Below are 26,113 nucleotides of genomic sequence, written 5' to 3' on the forward strand. Positions count from 1 at the left end.
AAACCTGGTGCTAGAGAAAACAGAGGGGCACATTGATTTAACAAAACTTTGCACTCCTGTTGCTCAGGTGTCAGATTAGAAGAGCGATTAACTCCTTATTTCTTGTCCAAAGGTTTGCACCTGAGGAGGTCAGGTAGAGGTTCACTCTCCTCCTCCTCTTGAGCTGAAGCTAGAAGCAAAGCTCCCAGTTCTGGTCTCGAGACATAAGCTTTTAGACGGTTGATGTGAAAGACTCTAGGAGCCTCCTTAGGATTGCCTAAGTCCACCAGATAGTTCACCTCCCCAAGATTTCCCACAACCTTGAAGGGTCCCATCCATTTGTCCTGCAAGGCCCTCTGCCTTGTTGGGACAATAACAAGAACTAGCTGGTCTTGAGCGAACTCAGCCATGTTGGCCTTCTGGTCATGCCAATGCTTGACCAGAGCCTGACCTGCTTTCAAGTTATCACTTGCCTCAGCCATCATGTGTGACATTCTCCTCCGGAGTCCTATCACATAATCAGTGGCTCTGACTGGTGTGGGGGAAGGCGCACTCTCCAACCCCTCCTTGATCAGGGCCAATGGACCTCTAACCGGATGGCCATAGAGAAGTTAAAAGGGACTGTAAGCCCTTGACGCTAACATTCCCTCTGTCCTCATCCTCCTCGATCTCTCTTCTGCCTTCGACATGGTCAAGCATACCATCCTGCTCAACCGTCTCCGTGAAAACCTGGGTATCACTGATCAAGCTCTGGCCTGGCTGACCTCTTTCCTCTCAAATCGACCCTCCCAGGTCCAACTTGGGTCCTTCCTTTCATCCATCTTCCTCTCTACCTGTGGTGTTCCCCAGGGGTCTAACCTCTCGCCATGGCTTTTCAACCAATACCTGGCAACTCTCGCCCACTGCATTGACATTTTTTGCTCAAATTTCCAGTGCTACGCTGACACAACTCATTTTCAGGCTGCCCTCTGCCACCTCCTCTCCCTCTCTCATCTCTGATTTCCTAACTGCCATTCAAGATTGGTGTGCCGCCAATGATCTTTGTCTGAATGCCAGCAAGACGGAGATCCTCCTCATCGGCACACCTTCACCATCCTTTCCCCTCACTCTCTAGCCGGACTCCCTTGGCCCTCCTCCTACCCCCACCTGCGAGGTTAAGAACCTTGGGGTCATCTTAGACTCCATCCTCTCCTTCTCCGCCCACATCTCTGAGGTCTCTAAAAAGTCAAATTTCCGACTGCACCTCCTCAGTGGTACTCTGCCTTTCCTCTCCTTTCTCCAGAAGCTCATGGTATCTCAAGCTCTGGTTCTCTATAGCTTGGACTATTGTAACAGCCTCTATCTAAATCTACCTGCCTCTACTCTCCGCTCTCTGCAACTAATCCAGAACAGGACTGCGAGACTTGTCCTTGGCCTCAAGCCCTGGGATCGTACCACTCCAGCTCTGAAATCTCTCCACTGGTTCCCAGTGGATGCAAGGATTAAATTCAAAACCCTCTGCATTGTCCACAAGGCTTTCTGGGGCCTGGGTCCAAAATACCTTCAGCTATCCCTCCGTAAATACCTCCCGTCTTGAGCTCTTCGCTCCTCTACCTCCAACTCACTCAGGGTCAGTCGTTTTTCTAAGAAACGAGCTGGGGTTAGATCTGTCTTCGGCTGGGGCCTCCCTCTGGAACAGCCTCCCTACCACTCTAAGACTTGAGGAGAACCATCTCCGGTTCTGGAAGCACCTCAAGACCTTCCTCTTTTCTTCTGCCTTCGCTCCCCCTCTCCCCTGCTGATCTGTTCTCTCTTGGCAACGTGCTCCTGGCCACCCTCTGTTTTTTGGGCCCAGGTACCTGCTCATCCTGCCACCTTCCCGCACTGCCTCCGGGCCACCCCTTGCACTGGGGTCTGTATCTGTACCCATACAGCCCCCCCCTTTTTCTTCCTGCACTTATCAGACCTACCCTGTCTGCTGACTTAAACCTAGCACTTGCAAATTGCTGACTGCATTACCACTGTTTGTTGCCTTTATTATTTATTTATTGTTATTTATCTGTTTCTCCTCTGCTTCACACTTTCCACCTCTCCCCCTACCATGCACTTTTCCCCTCCCCCCTCCCCATGCACTTGCGCGTTCTCAATGTCACTGGGCCTAGTAGGATCGCTGTTTTGTTCTCCCCTGTTCCTCTCCCTTGCCTTGTCGCGTTCTGAAACATTTGTGTACGAGCGCAATAGAAATAAAATATCAATTAATCAATCACTCGCTCCTGAGGGACTTCTCTATATGCAAAGAGAAGGCATGGCAGTAGAAGATCCCACTTTTTCTTAAGGGGGTCCTCTAAAGCTCCTATCATGCTCTTCATGGTTCTGTTGAACCTTTCTACCAACCCATTTGTCTGTGGGTGGTATGCTGTTGAGACCTTGTAGGTAACTCCACAGTTTTTCCACATGCCCTTCATGTAGTGGGACATAAAATGTGACCCCCTGTCGGATATTACCTCCTTAGGAAACCCAACCCTGGTAAAAATACCAAGGAGGGCCTTAGCCACAGTCAGAGCTGTAACAGTCCTCATAGGAATTGCTTCAGGGAACCTAGTAGCATGGTCTACAACAAGTATAAACCTGTTGCCTGAAGAAGTTGGAGGATCAAGGGGACCACCCATGTCGATTCCTACCCTCTCAAATGGTACTCCCACCACAGGGAGAGGCACTAAAAGGTGCCCCGTTCTTGGAGCCACTTTTACCATAAGTTTGGCAAGTGTGGCAACTCTTGCAGTACTTATCTACCTCAGCCCCCATTTTAGGCCAACAAAAAGTAGAGAGAGAGCCTTTCCTTGGTCTTCTTGAAACTCAAGTGACCAGCCAAAGGTATCTCATGGGCTAGTTGCAAGAATTGGAATCTGTTCTCTTGGGGCACTACAAGTCTCTTGTAGCCTCCAGGGGTTGACTCTGTCGGTTCACTATAGAAGAGGCCATCTTCCCAGTGTAACCTATAATTCCCAGGCTCTTGCCCTTCAAGCTGAGAAGCTGCCTGGTGGCAAAGACCTTCCAGAGTTGGACATTCTCTTTGTCCCTTACTGAAGTCTGCCCTGTTGGGGCCACCTTCTGCCAGTAGCGACTGCAGCTCAGGATGGTCCACAGGGTCAAGATCTCCAATGAGTTCCTGGCCTCCTACTAGATCTGAATCTTCAGACTCTAGTTCAACCACACAGGGTTGTACCTCACTCTCAGCCCCAGCTGCAGGAGGAATCACAGGTGCTTGGAAATAGCAGTTAGTAACTCCAGTGGAGTAGGAGTGAGTTCTTTTTCTATTATCTCCTCAGCAGAGCCCCTCAAGATCCTCTCCCTTGCAGGTCTGGTAAGCTCCTGTAATCTCTTACTAGGAGGTCTGGGAGTACTTGACACTACTCCCAGGTCTTTCAGATCATTGCCCAACAGCACCCTTCCTGGTACTTCAGATTGTACACTCACAGGTATCCTGGCTGTCATTTCATTGGACTGGAGGAGAGCTGGTAATGGGGGAAGCATCTGCACAGGCACTCCAGCTAACTTGGTGAGGCGTTTGGATGCCTTAGCAACATCCTCCACCTTGAAAAAAGATTTGTCCACCACAGTTATGCTGGCCCCAGTGTCTCTAATGGCAGGGGTCTTCTGACCATTGACTAGGACACTGTCTTTATAATACTCTTTAGTATTAGAAGGGATAGAATTATACACATCTAAATTCTCTTGTTCCCACAACCGTAGGGATACTAAAGTTACACTAGCTGAGACTCCAATGAGGTCTTCAGCTAGTAGTTGAAAGTTTCCACTGACCATATGTACTTCCATCTGAAGCGAAGGCTAAGGAGACAGTGTGGACCCCTGAAGGTTTACCCTTACATCTGGGATCCCCTTTCACATGATCAGTAGAGCCACAAACATAACATTTTCCAAATGTCTTTATGAATGGTGGCTTGTTCTGACCTCCTCCGGGTCTGGGACCAGCAGGTGCACTAGCCTGATTAGGTTTCCCTTGTGGCTTACCCTTAGAATTTTGTTTGGGGCCCTCTTTGGAATTGGAATTATTTGAATTCTCTTTGTCTATCTTAGGCTGCTTTCCCTCGTCCTTTTTCTGAGTTACCTCTGAATCCTTGTGAGTAGCCCTGTTGGCAACCCACAAGTCAGCAGCCTTAGCTAGCTTCTCAGAATCTAATTCTGTTGAATCAGCCAAGTGCTGTCTGAGCTCAGGAGAGCAGGCATCATAGATAGACTCCATCATGACAAGATTTCACATTCCTTCATAAGTGTTAACCCTGTAACCCTTAATCCATCCCTATAAGTTCTTCAAACACTCATTAACCCAAGTAGCCCAAGAGGTACTATCATGCTTTTTGAGGGTCATAAACCTCTTAAGGTACTGGGAAGAAGTCTCCCCAAATCTAGCTATCAAGGCTAGCTTTACACATTCATAATCCATCCTATCCACCTCCCCCAACTCCATTACCACATCAGATGAAACAGGGGGGAGCCTAGAGAATAACTTGCGGATCAACTGATTCCCTGTGATATCCTGGAGCCCATGATTATATGCAAACATAGCATGTCAATCTAATACATCCAACTTAGGTTCATACATACCCACAATCTCTTTAGGCATCCAGGGTCTTTTGGGACTGGAAGATCTAGAGGATTCGGGGAGAGAAGCATTTTCCAAAGACAATTTCTTCATCTCAAGCACATGATTGAGCTCCATTTCTTTGAGCCTTAGTTCTCGATGTCTCTGTTCAGTTTGGGCACTAATTCTTTTGAATTCAAGTTCAAGTCTCATTTTTTCTAGTGAGATAAATTCAGGACTTAATGTGGGACCTGGTAAAGGTCCAGTACCCACAGGTTGAGGCCTCTGAGCAGGTAGAGGACCAGAGGGGGTGGCATTGTTATCCTCCTCTTCCTCATCTGTCTCAACAATAACATCTTCAACATTATCCACATTACTGTTTGCTACATTTGCTGGAGTAGTGGCCACTACAGCACCACTATCCAGACTGTTTCTCTAACAGTCTATCAATCATTTCTTATTTCTTGCCTTTAACAGGAAGACCTTTCTGTCTAAACAGATCCCTTAAATAATCAGCAGTATTAGTAAGGAGGGTCTCCTGGCTGTAACTTTCCATACTTTTGACTTTTTTAAAAACATTTTGTGATAGTTAGCCTTGTGGTTATTTGAACCAAGGTACTAGCAGAACTCTAAAATGTAAATCCAATACGTTTATCCTCACCGCTGTACACCAGTGTTAGGCAGAATCCTGTGCAGTTCCCTTAGGGAGCACTACAGAAGATTAACACCACAGGTGAGAGCAATAAATCCCCTTTGGTATCAGTCTGTACCACAAAGATTTAGTTGGTAGCTGTGGCTGAGCAGTCAGGCTTATCTCAAGAGGGAGATGAGCAGTATTCAGGGTTTACACATTAGGCCTACAGTACTGTGGAACAAGGAAACACTGACCAAAGCTTTTGTATTAAAAAGTATATATATATTTATTTTATACACATCTAATAAAACCCATTTATCACAGTCATCAAGCAAGTTAAAATTAAGTCAAGGAAAAATATACACACTACTTATTTAAATTGTAGACCAAATGAACCAGAGTGAAAACTGAGCAAAATGGCACAGTGAACACTACACACAAGGGTTGCACTAACAATTTCTCACAAGGGAGGGAAAGCACAAGTTATAACGAAATAGCTTCTTCTACACCCTATCAACACATCCCATAAGTTTGTGCGCCAGATTAAGTCAAACAGTGCATTAGTATAGCATATACTTAAATGAAAACTGAGCAAAATGGCATTTCACAAGGTTTAGCAATGGGGAGGAAAGGGTAGTTCTAAGAAACATAAGCACCAACACAGTTCGAGTTGAAAATCAATCTAAAGAGGGCAGATCTAACAAATGTAGCCAAAGTCAATAGGCCTGTGCCAGAGTCAGTGGTACAGGGCAAGGGCCCAGGAGCGAAATGTTCTTGTAGCTGCAGTCAGTTCTTTGGTTAACGATTTTGAAAAGGTGGATGCAGAAAGCGAAAGACAACCTTAAGAGAGAGGGGCGGCCGACCCAACAGGTAGGTAAAGGATTTAAAACGCCTTTAGTGCTACCGCAAAAAAAGGGCGGCCTGGCAGAACAATGTACCTTTAAAATGAAGAAGTGGCTCCTGCGGTGGCAGTTGTTCCTGGTAGTTTCTGCAGTTCGGGGGATCCAGCAGAGGAAGAGAGGCTCTCGTTGTGGAGGAAGGTTCGAGTTACTGCACTACCCAGGGATGAAACCAGCCGCGGTGCTGCCCGACGAATAAAAGTATGCTCCTTTAAATCGCAGTCCGGGTGGACTGGTGCCTAGCTATCCAGCCACTGAGTACTGGGTACTGGCGATTCGACCAAGGCAGGTCCAGGAAGGTGATTGGCAAACTGGTTGGCCCCACCAGCTCAAGGGAAGAAGGATCTTGCAAATGAAGATCTCCTCTCATCGTGTGGAGAAAAGTGGTGAGACGCTGCAGCAGGGCTTCACCGGTGGTTCAGTCGTTGCAGATGTCTTTGGCTTCTCTCCTCTTCGGCTTCTTAGTTCCAGTGGCGATGTCTTGCTCTTCCAGTCGTCAGGACCCTGATTTTATGCAAAAAGAACCCCATTCATGCAGCCTAGCTGTCACTCTCACAGTGGAGTGGTCATCTTGGCGGGAGACCCTCCAGCCTATCAGGATAGAATGCGACATGGAGGCCAGACACACAACGGACCCACCCCACAACAACGGACCCACCCCACACAACGGACCCACCCCAGACTCAGTGGCGTCGAAAGGAGGGCTTCTTGGCAGAAGCCAGCCAAAAGGACAAACAAAGGATCCCTGACCTGGGTTAGGAGTTTAGAGAAAGACACGAGAAAGAATTTATATTAAAGTTCTGGCAAATTAACCTACCGGAGTAGAGTTAATAATAAAATAAACCAGCGGTATGTTAGAGGCTGTCAGAAAAAGTGGTAGCCTCGAACAATGGGAAAATCCCATAGGAAAATATTTGCGGTCGAATATTTATGGTAGTAACCACTGCCACCAGCCGGAAACTTTAGAGAGAGGGACTGTACAGTACCCCCTCAATAATGAACCTAAGGGAAACACTATTTACCCTTTCCAGCACCTCCATAGTAAGATGTGTTGTACTGGTTAAGTTTCATAGAAATTGACTAGTAAAGTCAATTGGGACTTTACATGCCCTGGGAGACAGTAGTCCGTCCCAGGGTATAGAGTCTATGTTTGGGGGTCGCTACGACACACCTGTGTCACTGCACTGAGGGTGCTGTGTAACACATGTGAATAAAGATCATTCCTATGGGGTTGAGAAAATCCCATGGGCATTAAACACAAAAATAGACTAGAACACGCATAGCAAAAATGCCTAAGAGTGGGAAAAAGAGTATCACTTTAAGCAGGTAAAAAGAAACAAACCCTTCAAATCCAGCAAAGCTGCTGGGGGACTCTATAGGTAAGGCAAATTAGCCATAGAATGAGAATTCTCCCTAACAGAGGCCCTCCTCCACAGCGAGCTTATGCAGCTGAGAGAGAAAGGAGCAATAGAGCGCTGTGATGCACCAGGGCACCAATTTGTCAGCAATATGTTCCTGGTGCACAGGAAAGAGAAAGTGTGCCCAGTGATAGACCTGAAGGAGATCAATGGCTGGGTAGTGTACGGACACTTCAAGATGGAAGGCATCCCATCAGCTGAGCGACATTCTCATGAAAGATGACTGGCTCGACAGAATAGACTCGAAGGATGCATATCTGACGGTCCCAGTGGCGTCAGCAGATCGCCCGTTCCTAGCATTCTGGTGGGAAGGGCCATTCAAAACTCTGCTTTTCGGTCTAGCGCAGGCCTGTCCAACATACGGCCCTCGGCCCGTCAAAAGTCATTTTCTGTGGCCCGTGTGTCCTAAAACAAAATGTAAAAACAGCACCGCAGTTTTGCAGTTTCGTCCCCCCTCCTAGTACATTTGAATCATAGTTTATGTGCATTTTACAGGGGTGTTTCTCATGCGTTTAAATAGCTTCTTTATAGTGGCAACACTTGAAAAACTGTAAACAATACTTAAGTGTCATGAAATCAAATAAAATAAAAACTATATTTTAATATAAAAAATAAATACTTTGGAACCCACGAATGAATGATTGGAATAAAGGAGCGGGAATTTACATTTTCGGTTAGATAAATATGCGAGACAAGCGAAAAGGCATTTGATTTGAAGTAAGAAACGGGAAAAACATCTTGATTATGACTGTTCCCTTTTTGCTTTTCGTTTACTGTTACAGTGGCATTTATGAGCAGCCGTGTTTAGAATTGCCTGCTTCGAATTAATTGCGCCTCATCCGCCAGCTCAAAGTTCCTAGCACTTCAAATACCACTAACAAGTCTAACATCAACCAGATTCTGAGCTGGCTCAAGGCAAATACTCACACACGTAAAACAAACACGCGCTTCATGGGCACGTTGAAAGGTCATTGTTCAGTATAATGGGGATAAAATGGCGGATCTTTTGATCCTTAGAGAGTTCTTTATCTGCTGGTGTCCCAACAGCGTCCAATCAAAGAGGACTTCATGGAAGCGCCATCTCGGACAAGCACCACAGGTTCCCATCAGCAACCAACAAATATGAGGCACCTTCAAAGCGCACAAACAGCTGTCAGTGGGGTCCACATAGAGGGCAGACAATGCTTGAAAGATTGTGTCTGATGTGTGGGAAATGGCCCTCGTGCTCAAGTTGGCAGTCTGTGCACAATATAGTTTTTTAAACAGTTTTTTAAAAAAATCGAAATTCGCATTTGCATTGAAGCAGCCCAAAGAACAGTGATGTAGCGACTCTTTTTCAGTGCATTTCAGACATGTTAAATTCAAGGCTTCAGGGTATTATTGCCTGTTAGCTAAATAATTGATTACGACTACTGTGGCAAGGGTCTGTGGTGAATGTCACCAAGTCCGACTCTAACCGTCGCAGCCAGTCATCCAGGGCATCTCCTCGACTGTACTCAAGCACTTTACAATGGATAATTTCCTCTGGTGTGGAGTCGTCACTCACTCTCTAAAGTGCAAGTTGCTAACCTGTCCTGTACCCAGGCAACGCTCAACTACACGAACTCAGGAGAAAATGCTGTGTTCTCCCCTGCAAACATAAACTTTAGATTCTAAAGTTAATCAGTCATGTATCACCAATACTTTTTAATGAAGGAAATGTGAGACATACGATTGCGTAGGTTTGAAAATCTGTACCAGCTCCTGGGGACGTATGACTCTTTACCAAAAGTAAGTAACTAAGGTTAATGCATGGCAGATGATAGTATTAACCTCAAATACAAATTATCATACTAACTTTTGGTGATAAGCGACCAGAGGGCTTTGGAGGTGGATGAAGTGAGAGGTGCATGAATAAGGGGCAGGTCAGTTTTTCAAATGGTGTTGCAGGCAAGAGCTTAGGAACTCTTCCATGTATTGTACTCGGCCATTTCCTCGGTACAGTAGAAAGGTGGTGGAAGGCACAGCAGTCTGGGCAACATGAGTTTATTTGACGCACTGCTGTGGCCGGTTGGCACACGTTTCCCGAAGTGTGCACACAATGACCTCTCATTCAAATAAAGAAATAAAACAAACGCCAATGACAAGTGGAACACGTCACTCGGCTCAATTTATCACCTCAGCGTCCAACCTTTCCCTGTGCAAGTTAGCAGGACTGGAGGAAAATAGCCCAGAACTACAATGTAGCCCAAAAGTATTAACTTTCACCATCCAGTGCACTTCCTGTTTAGCGCTGACTCCGTTTCTACAACTGGGAGCGGGCCATAGAGTTACTTAGCCCAAGGGCTCATTGGAAATAATTTGATGTTATGCTGGGGCATACAATTACCATACCTTTTGCCCTTCCACACCCACTTTCCTGACCTCCCTCGTGCGGCTTTAAAATAATGGGTTAACATTTTGCATTTTACAGCACTCTCTGTGACAATCCGGTAAAAAGCCACAGTTTGCAATACATTTTGAGCAGTTACACATGAAAACCCCCAACAGATGCAAGTTAACAACAGGACCACTTTCCAGCACATTTTCATTATGCCTTTTCTCTCCAGCATGAAAATGTGTTACGTCAGTGGCAGTGCTGGTTTACACTGTGGATACATTGATCATTAAAATGTGTTGTGTTGTAAAATGTTCTTGGGTGGGGGGCGTGGCTAGGAGCCAGCACGATCGGCATGGCTTCCTGAGAGCTCCGGCTGGCCCAATGCTCCGTAACTGGCCAGCGGCCCCGTTAATAGCTGCAACTGACACAGGATGTGTCGGAAGCTCCCCTGCGGCTGTCACGCTGGGGACTTCTCGATCCGTAGCCGATTGAAGAGGTTTTCGCATGGTTTAGCCGAGAAGTTCCCACCGACGGCATGAATTGGGGCCGTAAGCCAAGGCGCACGGACTGAAGCTGCCGATCAGCATTTCAAATTGGCCAGGAAGCGCTGAGATCCTCAGAGGGGTTCATACTCATCAGAGCCGTGTATTTCCGTGGAGTGGAGAACTGGAGCCGCACACTGCAAGCATACGTGTGGCTGTTCGGCGCCCGAGGCTCGTTCTGCGCCCGCCGTCCGGCCCAGGCTGAGGAGGCGCGGGCTGAAACATCAGGGCGGGACTCCGAGCCCACGCAGTGAGGAAGCAACATCCGGACCAGCCTCCGGCTCCCGTCGTGGGCAGCGACGGGCGTCTCTTGCATTGTATCAGCAGCGGAGTGGGTGATTTCCATCGGTGCGGAGTGTTGGCCCGGTCCCCCGAGGCCTCAGAGCACCCGCGGTTCCCTCCCACACAGACGGCGGGGGACCGCTGAACACGGCGGGGTGTCCTGAGCTCGGGGGTGGTTCCTGTGACTCTGCCTTCTCGCTCCCCTTCGACACGTCCCAGAGCCTGCAACCACCCTGCGGAGCAGCACATCTTTGCCATATGCTGGGAGCGTCTGCACGCTTCAGCGGTTGGGGGCCTGGGGGCCCGATCACCGCTCCCTGAAAGACCTGCATGCTGCATCGACCAGAGGACTGAGGTGAGGAGTCGGGAGGGGTAGGGGCCCCGCTAAGGAGCGTGAGGTTTGTCGTGTGCGGACCCTGCACATAGTGACCCCAACCTACGATCCCACCTGGGCCTGGAATCAGCACCAGTTATCGGCGGTGTAGTCTCTGCACCATAAACCAAGTGGTCTCTGGTCTTCGGAGCGAGGGTAGCCCGTCAGTCGCCAAGCACCCTGTGGGCAAGCAAAGCAAACTCATACAGAGTTCACTGCGGCATTCGAAAAGTAGCAGAGCCACCTAGACTAGGGCCAACTGGTACAGCATCACCGAGACCAACAACATGCTCAAAAACGGGAAATCGTCCGGGCAAGCCGATATCTACACCCTCATGGTCAACGTGGCTGCGGACAGGGCCAAAAGGGCCAACCCCCCCGGCAAACCCTACCGAGAGCGGCGAGTCCGCCGTGGGGGACCCAGGGCCCAGCGCAGTACAAGCAGCCACCAAGTCTGATCTCCAGGAGTTGCTGACAGCTTTAACTAGAGAGATCCAAAAGGGGACGGAAGAAATTTCAAAGAAAATCAGCGCCTTAGATAAAAGGATGGGGGAAGCGGAACAACAAATCGCTGGACTGGAATCTGAGGTCTGCGAGCAAAAATTTGACAGTGAACAGGATAGGGACAGAATTTCCGCCCTCGAAACCAGATGCAACGCCCTTGAAGCAAAGCAGGAGGACTTGGAAAACCGTTCACGAAGGAACAACATCCGTATCAGAGGGATCCCCTCCTCGATCGCTGATGTAGACCTGAAATCCTATGTGACAGAGCTGTTCCGATTTATCATCACCCTACCGGCTAACTCGCCCCTGGAGCTGGACCGGGTGCATAGAATGACTCCCAGGAAAGCATCTAAATTCCCCCCGGATGTTCTTGCTAGAATACATTTCTTTGAAATAAACGAAGCCATAATGCGGGAAGCTAGGCAACTGCAGCAAATCACCTTTCGTGGCGCGACTCTATCCCTATATCAGGACCTGGCGATGAAGACCCTCCAAAGGCGGAAGCTGATGCGCCCGTTGATAGAATGGCTGCGGGAGAAGAAAACCCCATTCCAATGGGGATTACCCATCTCAGTGAAGTTCAGATGGGAGGGGGCCCAGAGGCAAATTTACGCAATGAAAGAAGGGGAGAGGCTGATGGGCCGAAAGAGTGCAGGGGAAGAATCTGAACCTGAAAAAGCAGCTGACGCGCATCCGGAGGGCGACATGTGGGGAGAATGGACAAGATCCAACAGGAAGCGCAGACCCCAGGGCCCCCCGAAGAAAAGCAACGAATTGGGCTGAGTGCCCCCCGTGGCAGGCTCCGATGGGCCCCATCCTTGTTCGCCAGGTCCTCTCCTTTCGGAGGCGGAAACGGACACACAGCAAAGGGAGGAGAGTTAAAGTACACTAGGTGAGCGATGAAAGAACTTTGGCAGAGCTTCATCAAACCGGTATTCGGCGGCCCAGTTGGCCAACAGTTGGAGCATTGGTGCCACCAGTTCCCCGGTGGCGGTAGGATGCCGGTTCTCCTACCAGTTCATTGTTGGTTGGGGGGAGGAAGGGGGTAGTTGGGGGTTTGAGTGGAACGGTTCCACAGCTTCAGACAGCATTCACAGTAAGACACGGTCCCCGAAGTACCAACACAGTGCGCAACGAGATTACGAAAACATGTCCTGTTTCAGCACAAGTGCAGTTTTTGTGTATCACTTCCGCAATCCCAGTGGCGGAATGGACTAGCCTGCATGAGCAACAGGAACGCTTGGGCGATGGCTGATCTGAACGAGATATGAATCCTATCCTGGAACGTACAAGTCTTGAATTCACCAAGGAAGCGCTGCTCTATAGAACATTGGCTCGAGCATCTGGCTGGAGATATTGTATTACTCCAAGAAACTCACCTGCTTCAGGAAGACGAATACCACATAAGATTTAAGCAATATAAAAGAGCCTACTTCGCCACAGCGGGAGGGAAAAAAAGAGGCGTTGCAATATTGTTAAGCGACAAAGTAACACTCACAAACATCACGATACGGAGAGACTCGGAGGGTCGCTTCCTCCTGCTCAAGGGGCTGTTCGAAGAACTACCGATTACAATCGCCACGATTTATTGCCACAACACAGCCCAAAACAAGTTAATCCAAAACCTTATCCCAACTGTCAAAGCATTCCGCGAAGGCCATCTGTTTATCGGGGGGGGACTTTAACACCATGCCAAACCCGGAGATCGATATAACCCTCCCCTCCACGGCGGCAGATATCACACATTCCCTGGTTCTGGCTGCTCAGAGAGACGGAGACTGTGGACGTTTGGAGACTATTTAACAGCAATTTAAGAGGCTACACGCACTTCTCTAATGTGCACAAAGGCTTCTCGAGAATAGACCTCATTTTGATATCCGCAACATTATTCCCATGCCTAAACAACATAGAGATACACATATGCATGATTTCGGATCACGCGCCAGTCTACGCAAATCTAGCTATATCAGACCAAAGAACCCCTGCTCGGCGTCACTGGAAATTAAATGATTCCCTGCTGCTAGATGTAGCCATCAGATCGGAAATCGAAAACACAATAACCAACAATTTTGCAGAAAACACCACGGAAACAGCCCCTACTAACATTATGGGATGCAATGAAAGCGGTGGTCAGGGGAGCCCTAATAGGCGCAGGAGCGGAGCAGAGACGTATATCAAAGATTGCTATGGCCAAGCTAGAAAAAGTAGTATCTCACCCAGAAGCGGAACTGAAAGCTCGATACACCAGGAAGTCCGAAAGATCTCTGAGAAAGGCTAAATTAGCATTAGAAATGCACTGCTCCGACCGCACCGCTAAATCCCTAGCATATACGAAACAATTCTATTAAAGCAAAGGGAACAAAGCTAACAAAGTCTTAGTGAAGAAACGGAACAAGACGCAGAGCCGCAACAACATCAAGGATTCGAGGAGACGACGGGAAGTTGTACTACACCGACGCAGGGAAAATCAACGAACTAACGAAGCACCATAAATCCATTATCTCCGGTGATCCAGCGGCCCTGGATGGGCTGCCGGAATTCCTAAGAGCCATTCCCACTCGGAGTTCGACCCAACTGGAAGCCCTGGAAGAGCCCATTAATGTGGAATAAATCATAGAGGCTATCAAAACACTGAAACTCACAGCGCCGGGCCCACACGGCCTCTCCTTTTACAAAAAGTTTGCCAGATTACTGGCCCCACAGCTAGCTAAGCTATATAACTCCTTACCTACAGGTTCCGTGACTGACTCAATGGCCGAGTCGATCACGATTCTATTACACAAGCCCGGGAGGAATCCCGAATCTCATGACGCCTACCGACCAATATCTCTCTTGAATAATGACAGCAAAATAATTACGAAGATACTGGCGAAAAGACTGGCCGCGATCCTCCCGGATTTAATTGATCAAGACCAAACAGGGTTTATCCCGGGCAGAAGCACCCATGACAACATCAGGAGAATACATCTAATCGAAAGTGCTCGCAAAACAAAGGCTGGCTCGGCAGTGATCTCACCGTGTAGATTCGGGTTATATCCGGGCAGTCCTTGAACACTTTGGTTTTGGCCCCAAGTTTGTCACATGGGTTATGGCTAATGATCAACGTCCCACAACACAGCTACGGGTTAATGGCATAAGGTCAGGACCCATACAAATATCCAGGGATACCAGGCAGGGCTGCCAGCTGTCTCCTCTGGTTTTTGCCCTTTCAATGGAGCCACTGGCTGCCGGAATCAGACAAAATGAGGAGATAAAGGGGATATTGGTGAGGGATCACGAATATAAAATAGCATTATATGCAGATGATGTGTTAATCACTGCATCATCCTTCGAGAAATCCCTGCCAGCGCTGTGGGAAGAATTCAGGGAGTTTGGTACCCTGTCGGGTTTTCAGGTGAACCGATCCAAGTCTACTGCCCTAGATATCAATCTCACCCCTCAAGAGAAAGAATCGCTAGTTCCCCTATTGTCAATCCCATGGGCTAAAGGTGCAATTGAATACCTGGGTGTACAGATAACAAGAGACCCCTTGCGGCTATATTCTAGCAACATCACACAACTCATACGCTGCCTGCAGGAAGACCTTAAAAGGTGGAAACAACAGGAGATCTCCTGGTTTGGGCGAATCACAGTGATCAAAATGAACCTGATTCCCAGATGGCTCTATCACTGCACGGCATTGCCCATACACATCCCGGGCCCGGCCCTAGCCGATCTGCAAAAGAAGATCCTAGACTTCGTCTGGGGTGGGAAGAGGCCTAGAATCAACAAGCGAATCATGCTAAGAGGGAAGGCACAAGGAGTCCTGGGAGTCCCAGACCTAGCTAGATATACCCTAGCCGCCCAGCTATCGCACGCATTTGCCTGGGTGCAAGAATCGGACCCCCCGAAATGGAGGCAAATCGAAGAACTCTGGTGCCCGGTCCCATTAGCAGACCTCCCACACCTACCAAACATAAACCCAGAGGCAAACAGCGGCCCCTTGACGGCCACCTTTGTCACGAGCCAGTGTTGGAAAAAGGCTTCCCGGAAATGGGGGTCCCGGGGGTCGTTGGGTCCTTTGACCCCTATATGGAATAACCCTAACTTCTCACCAGGTAGACACCCACGAGAGTTCCAGTCCTGGATAGATGGTGGGTTGGTTAGAACTAGCGATTTCCTAGAGGAAGGGTCCACCATCACATTTGAACGTTGTAAAGTAAAACTTGGAGTAGGGGAACGGGAAAGATTCCACTATTCTCAGATCAGGCACTGGATGCCTGGTAGGCTAATCCGAGAAAAATGCACCAGAGACCTGTCCGCTCTCGAGCTTTCTTTAACCACACCAACTGGCAAGGGTAGGATCTCCGCTATTTACCGCCTCCATGACAGGTCAGACCCGGGGAAAAAAGAAAGATTCATGTTGGAGTGGGAAAAAGATCTAGGCCGTGAAATAGAGGGTGAAGAGTGGGGGAAATATGGACGAGATTGTACAAAAGCTCTCAATGCGTCCCAAATAGGGAAGGTGGCTATAAGTTATGCTACAGATACTATAAGACCCCAGTCCAGATTCAGAAGGCTGACCCAACTGCTTCGAGACGCTGCTGGCGTGGTTGCCCTGCTCCCGGATCACTGTTCCACATGGTATGGGACTGCCCAAAGGCAGAATCATACTGGAGAGAAAAATTAAAACACATCAAAGACATCACTGGACTCTCCTTACCCTGGGATTCGGGGGGCGACGGGGGGCGGCGCATACCCATTGTCAGGGCAGAGATCCAGCCTATGCACCCACCTGCTCTTAGCGGCAAAGATTGCCAAATGGCCAAGCTATGGAAAGATGAAGGGGGCCCATCAATGGCAATGTGGTGGTTCAAATGTTGGGACATAGCAGTGGCCGAGAAAATTTAAGCCATCCGAGCAGAATAGAATACTGACCACTTGGGATCCGTTTTTCGACTTTGCGGCTAAATTCCCAGCCCTTACCAGGAGGCCCCCTCTCACCAGATGGCTGCAACATAGCCCGCTTCTCTGAACAATGGGTGCTATGGGGAAATGCTAATGGTAGCATAACTAGAGACAGAAGGGGTCCGAATGGTGCCAAAGCGGTCTCCCACAAACACAGGAAGCCCTAACATGTCCATGTATTCGACAACCACCTTGGGGAAACATGACAATATGAATTATTGTGCACTTGCTGCTGCACTGTTTTTTTTATATTAATCTGTAAAATCTAATAAAATGTTGTTTTAAAAAAATAAAATTCTTGTGTGCTGATGGTGATATGAATTGTTCATGTTACCCTTTAGAACCGACTGTAAACTACATGGCTTTTTGGTCAGTTTCTCTGCTGTAAAATGCACCATTTCAACCCCATATTTGAAAAATATCTCTTATTGGGGTAACCCCCCCCAAACCATCCCTACATCCTTATAGCTCCCTCGCTACGCTAAATCGTGCCCACTATTTCAGAATATTAACACCTACACTGAAAGAAGTCACAAGCCACTGACCTTTGTTCATATATGATGGAGGGGACCTCTTAGATACGGACCCCTTAGACACACACTCCCCACGACCCCAAAAGCTATCTTTAGGACTCGATGGCAGATCACTGCCTGTGATGCCATTGTGTCAAAGGTCACACAATATCACTTTTTAATGTGATACCGATTTCGGTCAGGTCATTGAATTTGGCTTGCCGGCCCATTGGGTGACAAGAAATAAATGATTCAGCCCCACATTCAAAAGGTTGGACAAGCCCACCCTAGAGGAACACGCTGCTACCGAAATCCTGTTTGCGTTACATTTTGATTTTTCCATCGCAATCATCTTATGGTAGCATTAAACTGCTTGCTTATAGATGGTACGTGCTTCTAAACAATAGCGTAGCCGCCATTTCCTCTCGAGGCTTCGGCAAGCTTGCTTATGGCCTGTAGATCAGTGGTAAACGAGGCCGCAGTTGGCTTAGCTCTCCCAAAAAAAGGCTTAATAGGGGCTAAAGAATCTGCTGCTTTAGTAAAGGATTTTAGAAGAGATGTAGGAAGGGTCATTTCCATTTCCCATAAACTGAGAATTGGCTTCCAGCATCTGATCTGCCAGGAAGGATAGATCTCCCCTATTCTACACCCTGCAAACTTGCAGGCAGTGGGAAACGATTGTGGAATCTTAACAATAAAGGGCACAGAAAAATGGGCAGACCAGCTAACAGGAAGAGGAGTCAAACTTTCTTCGGAGAAGACGAGATCAAGGCTGTTCCCATTATTATGGGTATAAAGGAAGCTTTGTAGGCTTAGGGATAGAACCGCTAGGCTAGTCACCATATTTCTTGCGCAGAGTACAGTAGAGTCATTCGGATGCAGGTTAAAATCCCCTAGAAAAACTAAGTTGGGGTTTTTCAGAACTAAATGAGCAACTAGCTGTGCAAAATTGATATGAATGTTTACACAACTACGCGAGTGAGGCCTGTATACCAATAAAAAAATGAATAGTCACATTGTGGCTCACCTGCGCTCTAACCATGAAGAGTTCACACGGCAAAGAATGTTCTATCGGAATAAGCTGACATTGCAGGGAGGCATGGTGAATTATTGCTATGCCCCCACCCCGACCTGGGCGTGGCCTGTTCCAGAGCAATACTGCATAGGCTTCAGGCAGCATCTGGCACAGATCAGGGTCAGAGCTGGACGAAAACCAGGTCTCTGTAACACTTAGAAAATCAGGGGTCATCTCTTCCAATATATTATAAATATCGTAACGATGGGCACCTGCTCACCTTGCATTGATCAGCAGGCATTTGAGAAGGCCCGTGGGAGCCAATCTCCCCTCTCCCCCCTTCTCTCTCCCCCAGGGAGGCTCAATGGTTGAACAGAAACCATGTGGCTAAGGCATCGGGCTCCCTTTTAGATCCTCATGCCCAACGGAGCCAAACCTAAAAGCTCAGTACGTGTGTATTTTATAATCTTGGTCTGCGCTGCACTGCTTTCCCTCGAGAAGAAATCATCATTTTGGAATTGTGTCTGGGCCTAAGGCCCATCCAGCGCCCAAACGCGCCGAGACGCACTTGCCTTTGGTGCGCGCCTCACACCCGCTCCAGGCTTCTGTATAAACGTGGCCTCAAGAACGGGAGTGTCGGTGATAGTAATCAATGAAAGACTTATAGTTCTCAAAACTCAGAATACTTTATACTGTTACAAATTCTATTCTACCATCCCCCAAGCAGTTGCCTAGCAAATACAATGAAAAGTAAAGAGTTCCACTAAAAACTGTAATGTTTAAAAGCGATTGTTAAAATGAAAACGAGCATCTAAGCAGCACTAGCTGCAACAAGTAAATGCAAATTTACAGAAAAGGAGTCTTACTCTCGACTGCCCCGCCACGTAATCGCATACACCATGAGTTGCTTGGTATATCTATCTATGGTAAAATTTACTCACACTTTTCCCCCACACAGGCATCTCATGCATCTTTAATTGATAGGGGTTTGCCTTTGTTCTTTGTCTTGTCTGCATTCAAACATTCTTCCTATTGGGTGTTGAATTTGTACTTTGGGCCTCATCACGAGTTTGGCGATAACCCTTAAATAAGGTTCTGCCAAATCAATGGCTTGGCAGATTACCCCCAGCTCTAAGCTGGGGATAAATCCGCCGCAATTTTGTCGATTTTCGGTGCTATTACCGCTGGCGGTAATACCACCAGCGGTAATAGCGCCGACATTTCCCATTGGACCCAAAGGGGAATGGGAAATTCCCGAATGGGCCCAATGGGGAATAGGGATTTACTGTTACGCCAAACCCGTGATCCGGCACTAACAGCCCCGGGGGGGTTGGAGGTAGCGCTAATAGCCCCGGTGGTAATACCACCGGGGTTAGCGCCCAACTCGTGATGAGGCCCTTTTTCTTGACTGCATTCAAACAAACTTTGGGTATTTTCTGCATCAGCAATTTCATACAATTCAAACACTTGTTGGCACGCTTGTCGGTACGCCCAGATGTCCCCAGATGCTTTGGATAGACTCACTGGTTTCTTTCCAGCGTCTCAGATTCTGCTGGCGTCTCTGCAGTGTGGTTCCTTGACCCGCTTTCCACTTTGGAGTATGAAGATGTTCATCCAGCATGTTGCAGCGCCCTTCTCCGTTCTACCACACCGCCTGTGTGCCTCGCGTTCATGAGCCTCAACCTGGGATACGTCCTCTCCTGCACTGCTTGATTCAACAGTGCGGTTGCACTGAAGACTTGGAAAAACAACTAGCCTGCATGTTGTACTTCGAGCTCCTGTCACTTTGCACAAACACCCTCATTCTCCTCCTCGTCTCAGTACCTGAGTGGTTATGGGAGTTGTAGTCCATGCATGTGATTGGACTTTTAACTCTTAGATGGTTTTTCTCAGAGAATTTACATAAAGGCACATCAGAAACAAAAGGTGTTTTGAGTGAGTTGTGGGTGTTTGGGTAAAGGTGGGGGCCTGACCAGAATGATAATAGGCCATCAATAACTCTGGTATTATAGGGTCTTCCTCATGGAAAAAGGGGGGGGAATACCGTGTTTTATCCAATGAAGTCAAAGCATCTCCCTGGTAGTTGACTCCTCCCATGAGATCCTCCCTCATATAACCGCCCCCCAGGGCCAGATCAGGTAGCGGCTGCCGTCGCCTGGCCATATGGAAGGAGGTCACTGCCGGGGAATCCATAATGACTCAATTGGATTAATCACAATGGGCACAGCTATAAACAAAACAACCAAAACTATGTGAGAAAAAAAAGAGAGACTTTGACACTGTTAGCTTGAAAATGTTTCAAATGTGAGCAATGTGGGGAGGAAGAACCCAAAGCATGCTAAAATCTACTGTTCATCAAACATAGTAAATAAAACCAGGCAGAGAAAAGAGCATATGGATACAAAATAATGTCATTATATATTCACCAGGAAGGTTGGCCTCCAACAGGTACTTTATGCACAGGAGGTTGGGATGAAGAAAGCAGCTTTCAGTTATTGGAGGGAAACGTGGCAAGTCTAGGAATGCAGCAAGTTGGAACATGTTTTTCTTTACTGCGCTGTAGGAGGGCAAAGACTGAAAACCAAAACAAAACAAAATCATGATAAATAACCGACCAGATGGTGGAGAAAGGCCACAATACTGCAACCTCAAACAAAGCGGCAGACCTGTAAATGCTACTTACTTGGTTATGCTGCCCATCAAAAGGATTTTAAGATTTATCAATGTCTTTTTTGCCTAGGGCATTGCTTGTTACAAAGAGGCAGTCGCTGGCTTGTGGGTATGCCCTGACAACTTTATGTATCGCTAAAAGTGCTTATTTTGCAAACGCCATGTCCAGATAAAAGCAAATACAAATTGTTAGATCACATCCCTTCTGCACTACCCATCACTCTTCAATTTTACTATATTATGTGGACACATGGTACAGAACAATTTTAGTTGCGTTTTCCGCTTTTATATAATGCACACAAAGTAAGGTAATGATTTGGTACTTGTGATACTAATGATCAGATTGGCAAAATGAGTCTAGTCTTCCTGTTATCAGTTTCAAGGAATACCAAATCAGATATATCCGGAGTACTTGACATCAGCTCTTAGCAAATGTTAAAGGGGAAGTACTCTCAATGTTTACAAATATTGGTCATAGTACAAAAAAAATTATACACTTTAAAAAAAAGTTCCATTGTAAAATGAGCAGCACATCTGCTCAAAGGTAATTTTCTTTAAGACCTTGGAGGAATCCATTTTATATCCAGAAACATTAAATTAAAAGAAACCGCTTACACGGTTTGCGCTTGTTCCTGCTGCTAGAGCAGAGAATTCAAACATATACAAGTTTGCAGAACAGCCAGACCTACGAATGACATCTGTGGTACGTCAGAAGAAAGAGGCAGATTAATTGTTGTCATTCTTGATAAGGTTTTATTGAAATAATGGGTAAATAAAGGCCTCACTGTCCCTAATCTAAGGATTTCCCTATACACCAGAACTAACTAGGGTGCTCATCGTCAAGTGTAAAGTCCAAAGTAAACAGTCTGTCCTCCGTCCAAAAACGAAACTATACTGACCACTAAGACAAAACAACAAAAGTCCAGGAGAATGACTGCCTTCTCCTTAATAGGCTTCCCCAGGGTCAGTATAGACGTTTCAGATTGTTTCTGGCTATCTTTTGGATTAGATTATACAGTTCAGAGCGATTTCACTCAGATGCCACGGCAAAACTATTCTCAATTTTAAAAGAAATCGACCTACACATGAGGTTGCACAGTACCCTCCACGCTATCAGATCAAATTCAGAAGACAGCTCGAGAACGCACTTAATGCTACCATCTTGGCACACATACTTCCCAAGAGCAAGGTGTGCAATACGGGTCCTGTATATATGGCTGTGCTCAACCTGTCCTCTGCATTCGACTGCGTGATCAGGAATCTCTTGTGGAACAAGATGATACAAGCAGGATTTTACCCACAACTGTCATACTCATTAGTCAAACTGCATGAAAATACATCTTATGCAATAAGAGTAAATCAGCAAGGCACGGTCACCCCTGCAATACCACCTAGGATAGGGGCTAAGCAAGGCTGCAATCTAGCGGGGGTTCTATTTAATCTATATTTGTCTGATATCGATAAACTATGGCTGCAATCTGTGACCTTCCCAGTGAGACTAGGCAGCCTTCGGATACATTGGCTAGCGTTTGGAGACGATATCCTCATGTTCAACGGATCTCCCTATCGCTTACAAAAAAAAACTGGAATTGTTTGCACAATACGTACAAGACAATAATCTTCTGTCAAATTCATCCAAATCTAGGATTATTGTGTTGACAATTTAAAGAGGAAAACGACAACATATAAATGGATCTTAATGGCGCATGTATCGAACGTGTACCATCTGTAAGATATCTGGTGCATGATCTGGGCGATATCTCTTCAATCATGATGTGGAAGAAGTCTCTGTTTCTTAAAGCAAACTCAGCTATTTCGCAGATGAAGGTTATATACACAAACCTTTCCAAATACTGCATGATTCCACTCAGAATGTTACTGTTTAAAAGTTGAAGCAACTCTACTATATGGATTGGACATGTGCCTGGTAAATATTGACAAAATCCTAGACCAAGTACACAGAATAATTTGGAAACACACTCTTGGGTTGATGAACTCCATCCCCAATCCACTGTTAGTTACTACACGAATTTAAATTGATCTCCCTATTGGCGAGATTTAAATGGAGGTCATTGAATAACTTCGCCGAAATGTTACTGCTTCCTACCAATTCTCTGAGAATATAGCCACCATTAGCAGAGAAGGCAACATATAATCAATACAAACATTTTATAATAATATGAATCACCTCCTCACTCAAATAGCTGGTGAAATTGTTGAATACAAACAATATAAAGAACTAGCGCGATTTATCACCAAAAGGATTCCACGACACATGTGCATCGTGCGTTTACCAATGCAACAGAGCATGATTACTAAACATTTGCTTTAAATTAAACCAATTTCACAGGCTTGAACGTACAAAAAACTGGGTATGCACTCCCCAGCGAGGTTCACATGAAACCTGTAGATTCTGCAAAGATAATGCACAAAATGAAACGTTGAAACATCTGGAAATATATTGTGTATACTTTAATGCTCAACCAAATAGGTACTTTGGCACTGACACCACTGGCCTAACAATTATCAAGGGAATGGTTATGGATGCGGTGTATGTGGGGTACAAATACATCTTAAGTTCTATCTCTAACCCACCTATTGACAAGCATTAACAATTAGATAAGCAAAAAGTGCACGTAGGTTAAATAACGCATTCATCTGCTCACCGACACGATGGGGTGAATGCTGTGAGTTTTATCACTCTTGAAATTCAGCACTTTACTTTTCCAGTGAAATTTAAATATCTGAACAAATGACGATGAGGAATATAATTTCAAGTATTAAAATGTGAATGGATTTTTAGTAATACCATTTTAGCCAGCACCGTGCAGGGGAACCCGCAGCTACAGGGCGCGGGCCAGTAACCTGTGCCCCAGTGTTGACAGGACAGGGAGAGGGGACGGCAAGTCGGGTCTGCTGTTCGCAACCCCCCCTCTTTCTCTCCATTCACACTCGTCTCTGCAAGGTGCCCCAGAGCAAGGCAGGGGGAAGGGCAAGGTGGGAACAACACCTTGCCCTTCACACCAAGTAGGTACTAAATACCTAGGGCAGTGCAGGTAGGGTAGCAAGCTGCCCACAAACAAAAGAAGCACCTCCGGGTGCGGCATGCCGTTGACGCCAGCCGGACGGGGGCTGGACACCACAGCCCCCACTCAGGCATAACAAAGCACAGGGCCAGCCCCTTGGACCAATATAAGCAGCTGCTCTGCAGCAACAAAGCACACATCAGTTTGGGACCCTGCCCGGGAACCTAAACAACGGGTACACTGCGCATGCAGAGTACTTTTCTTTTCTGGTGAACATCGACCTGTTCACCAAATCAGCGACAGGAGACGTGAGCTTGGCCTGGCTCGGTTTCAGAGGCTTCCACTGGCTTCGTGATTTCCCTGTCCCGTTGGTAACAGCAGGCACCCAAGCGGAAGGAGTATGGGTCTGAACCCCAGGTCATACAGCAAAGAAAGCACCGTAGTGCTTTCAGAAACAGAACGAGGCACGAGACGTAAAAAATCCAACAGCTCTTACCTAGGGAGACGGCAAGCGAAACATCTGCGGCGGGCAGTAGGAAAAAATTGCAGCGGTTCTCCGGAGCAAGGGCGGTGCTCGCTCTGAGCGCACCGAACGGAAGCGAAATACTTTGTTACAACCGGACAAGGAAATAGGACCCGGCAGGGGTTGCCTGGCAACAGACAGCCCAACAAAACCCTTGGCATTCGGAACAAAGAGTACATTTTCGTTTGTTGGAAGCAGGACGACACAGAGGGTAGCGCACAAATTGCAACCACACTGGTCCGTAAAGCCAGGGCAACAGAAAGGTGAATTTTATACATGTACTATAAAACGGAAATCACAGTTTTAAAAGAAACAACACCAACAGTAGTACCCTGAACACGGGGCACAGCAAACCTTAAAATAGCACCCAGGAAACCACCAGCAAAGAAACCATCAGCAAAGAAAAAATCAAAACTCCTACTGTGGTCTGAGGAGGCAGCAGAAATGTATAGGTGGCCATGGGTAAGAAAGCGACTAAGTGAAAAATCGGATGAGGAGGAAGGTGACAGCTCAGGGGAAGATTAGGTGACACCCCAGCAGCAAAGAAAGCAAAGGAAGGCAAAGAGGCTAGCAAGCATATCCCAACACTAGAAACAGGCGGCAAGAAAAGTAAAAAGTAGGTCAGAATGACTGACAGGCCAATTCATGGAATTAATGTGCGCTGAAAATTCTTGCGCAAGCGTGCAAAAGCATGCGAATCGCAGCGCAAGTGCGAAAATCGCAGCGAAACCCACGCAAAGCGATTCATAGAAGTCCGTGCGGGTGTAAATCCATGGATGTGTGATAAAATCCTGCGTGGCGCACGCAGGCGCACATGTCTTTAAACAGCGTGCGCTAAGCGCACAGCGAAAGTGTACTTCGCGCAGCGCACACAACAAAAGTAGGCGTAACACAGGGCGTAACACGCGGAATGGGGAACAACACGTGAAAATGTGGGGCGTTACGGGGGAAGTACAGGAGGCAAATGCGCGGAACGCCCATACGCGCGCCTACAACACGTATTCATGGAATCGAACGGGGCTAACGTGTGCGTCAAAAAAGACGCGCTAATCCGGAAACACGTACCCCAGCATGAAGCAGGCGTACGTGGACCCGCGCAGCATAAAAGTGCGTACAAACAACAAACAAGCTCAGACGCTACGATGAATATACCGTTCCTCGCAGCAGTGGTCGTGGAATACCACAGGAGGAGGAAGAGGATAGTCAGGGCCAGAATTTTTACACCCAGAACCAGCCTTTTTGGGATGCCTGATGACCAGGTGTATGGGAGGTACAGGTTTCCACCTCACATAATACTCGACCTGGTGAGTGAGTGGGAGGATGACCTCACATCACCCACCCTGTGCTCCCAAGCACTGAGCCCCTTAGAAAAAGGTGCTCAATGTACTGCACTTCTTGGCTACTGGGTCGTTTCGGCGGACAAGTGCCATAGTGGGGGGGGGGGGGGGTGTCACAGGCCACGCAGTCACGCTGCCTACACCAGGTCTTGGCCATCATGACTGCACGCCCCTCAGTCCGCAGGCACATATACCTGCCCAGAACACCTGCATAAAGGCAGGCTGTTGCCCAGGATTTTTACGGGGTGGCACACTTCCCCAAAGTGCTAGGTGCCATTGATTGCACCCATGTGGCTCTACGTCCTCCCAGGGCATCAGAGCACATCTATAGAAACCGGAAGCACTGGAATTCCATCAACGTGCAGGTAGTATGTGATGCCAAGGGAATCATCACCTCAGTATATGCCAACTATCCAGGGTCCACCCATGACAGTTTCATATACAGAATGTCAACCCTAAACCGGGACCTAGAAGCTGGGCGGCATGGCGATACATGGCTGCTTGGTGAGTA

At 47.3% G+C, this 26,113-nt stretch overlaps 1 protein-coding gene across 2 annotated transcripts in view; it reads right to left on the reverse strand.

Moving 5' to 3' along the window:
• Window positions 1–26,113, reverse strand: part of TAF1B (TATA-box binding protein associated factor, RNA polymerase I subunit B) — a 1,890,249-nt gene that overhangs the window by 1,092,254 nt on the left and 771,882 nt on the right. For both annotated transcript variants that reach the window (XM_069605992.1, XM_069605991.1), the window contains one exon: window positions 20,473–20,620. In XM_069605992.1, the coding sequence (XP_069462093.1) occupies window positions 20,473–20,620 (148 nt within the window). The remainder of the gene's footprint in view (window positions 1–20,472; window positions 20,621–26,113) is intronic.

Source organism: Ambystoma mexicanum, chromosome 4p, assembly GCF_040938575.1.
Source record: "Ambystoma mexicanum isolate Mex_15411 chromosome 4p, UKY_AmexF1_1, whole genome shotgun sequence".
Classification (NCBI taxonomy): Eukaryota; Metazoa; Chordata; class Amphibia; order Caudata; family Ambystomatidae; genus Ambystoma; species Ambystoma mexicanum.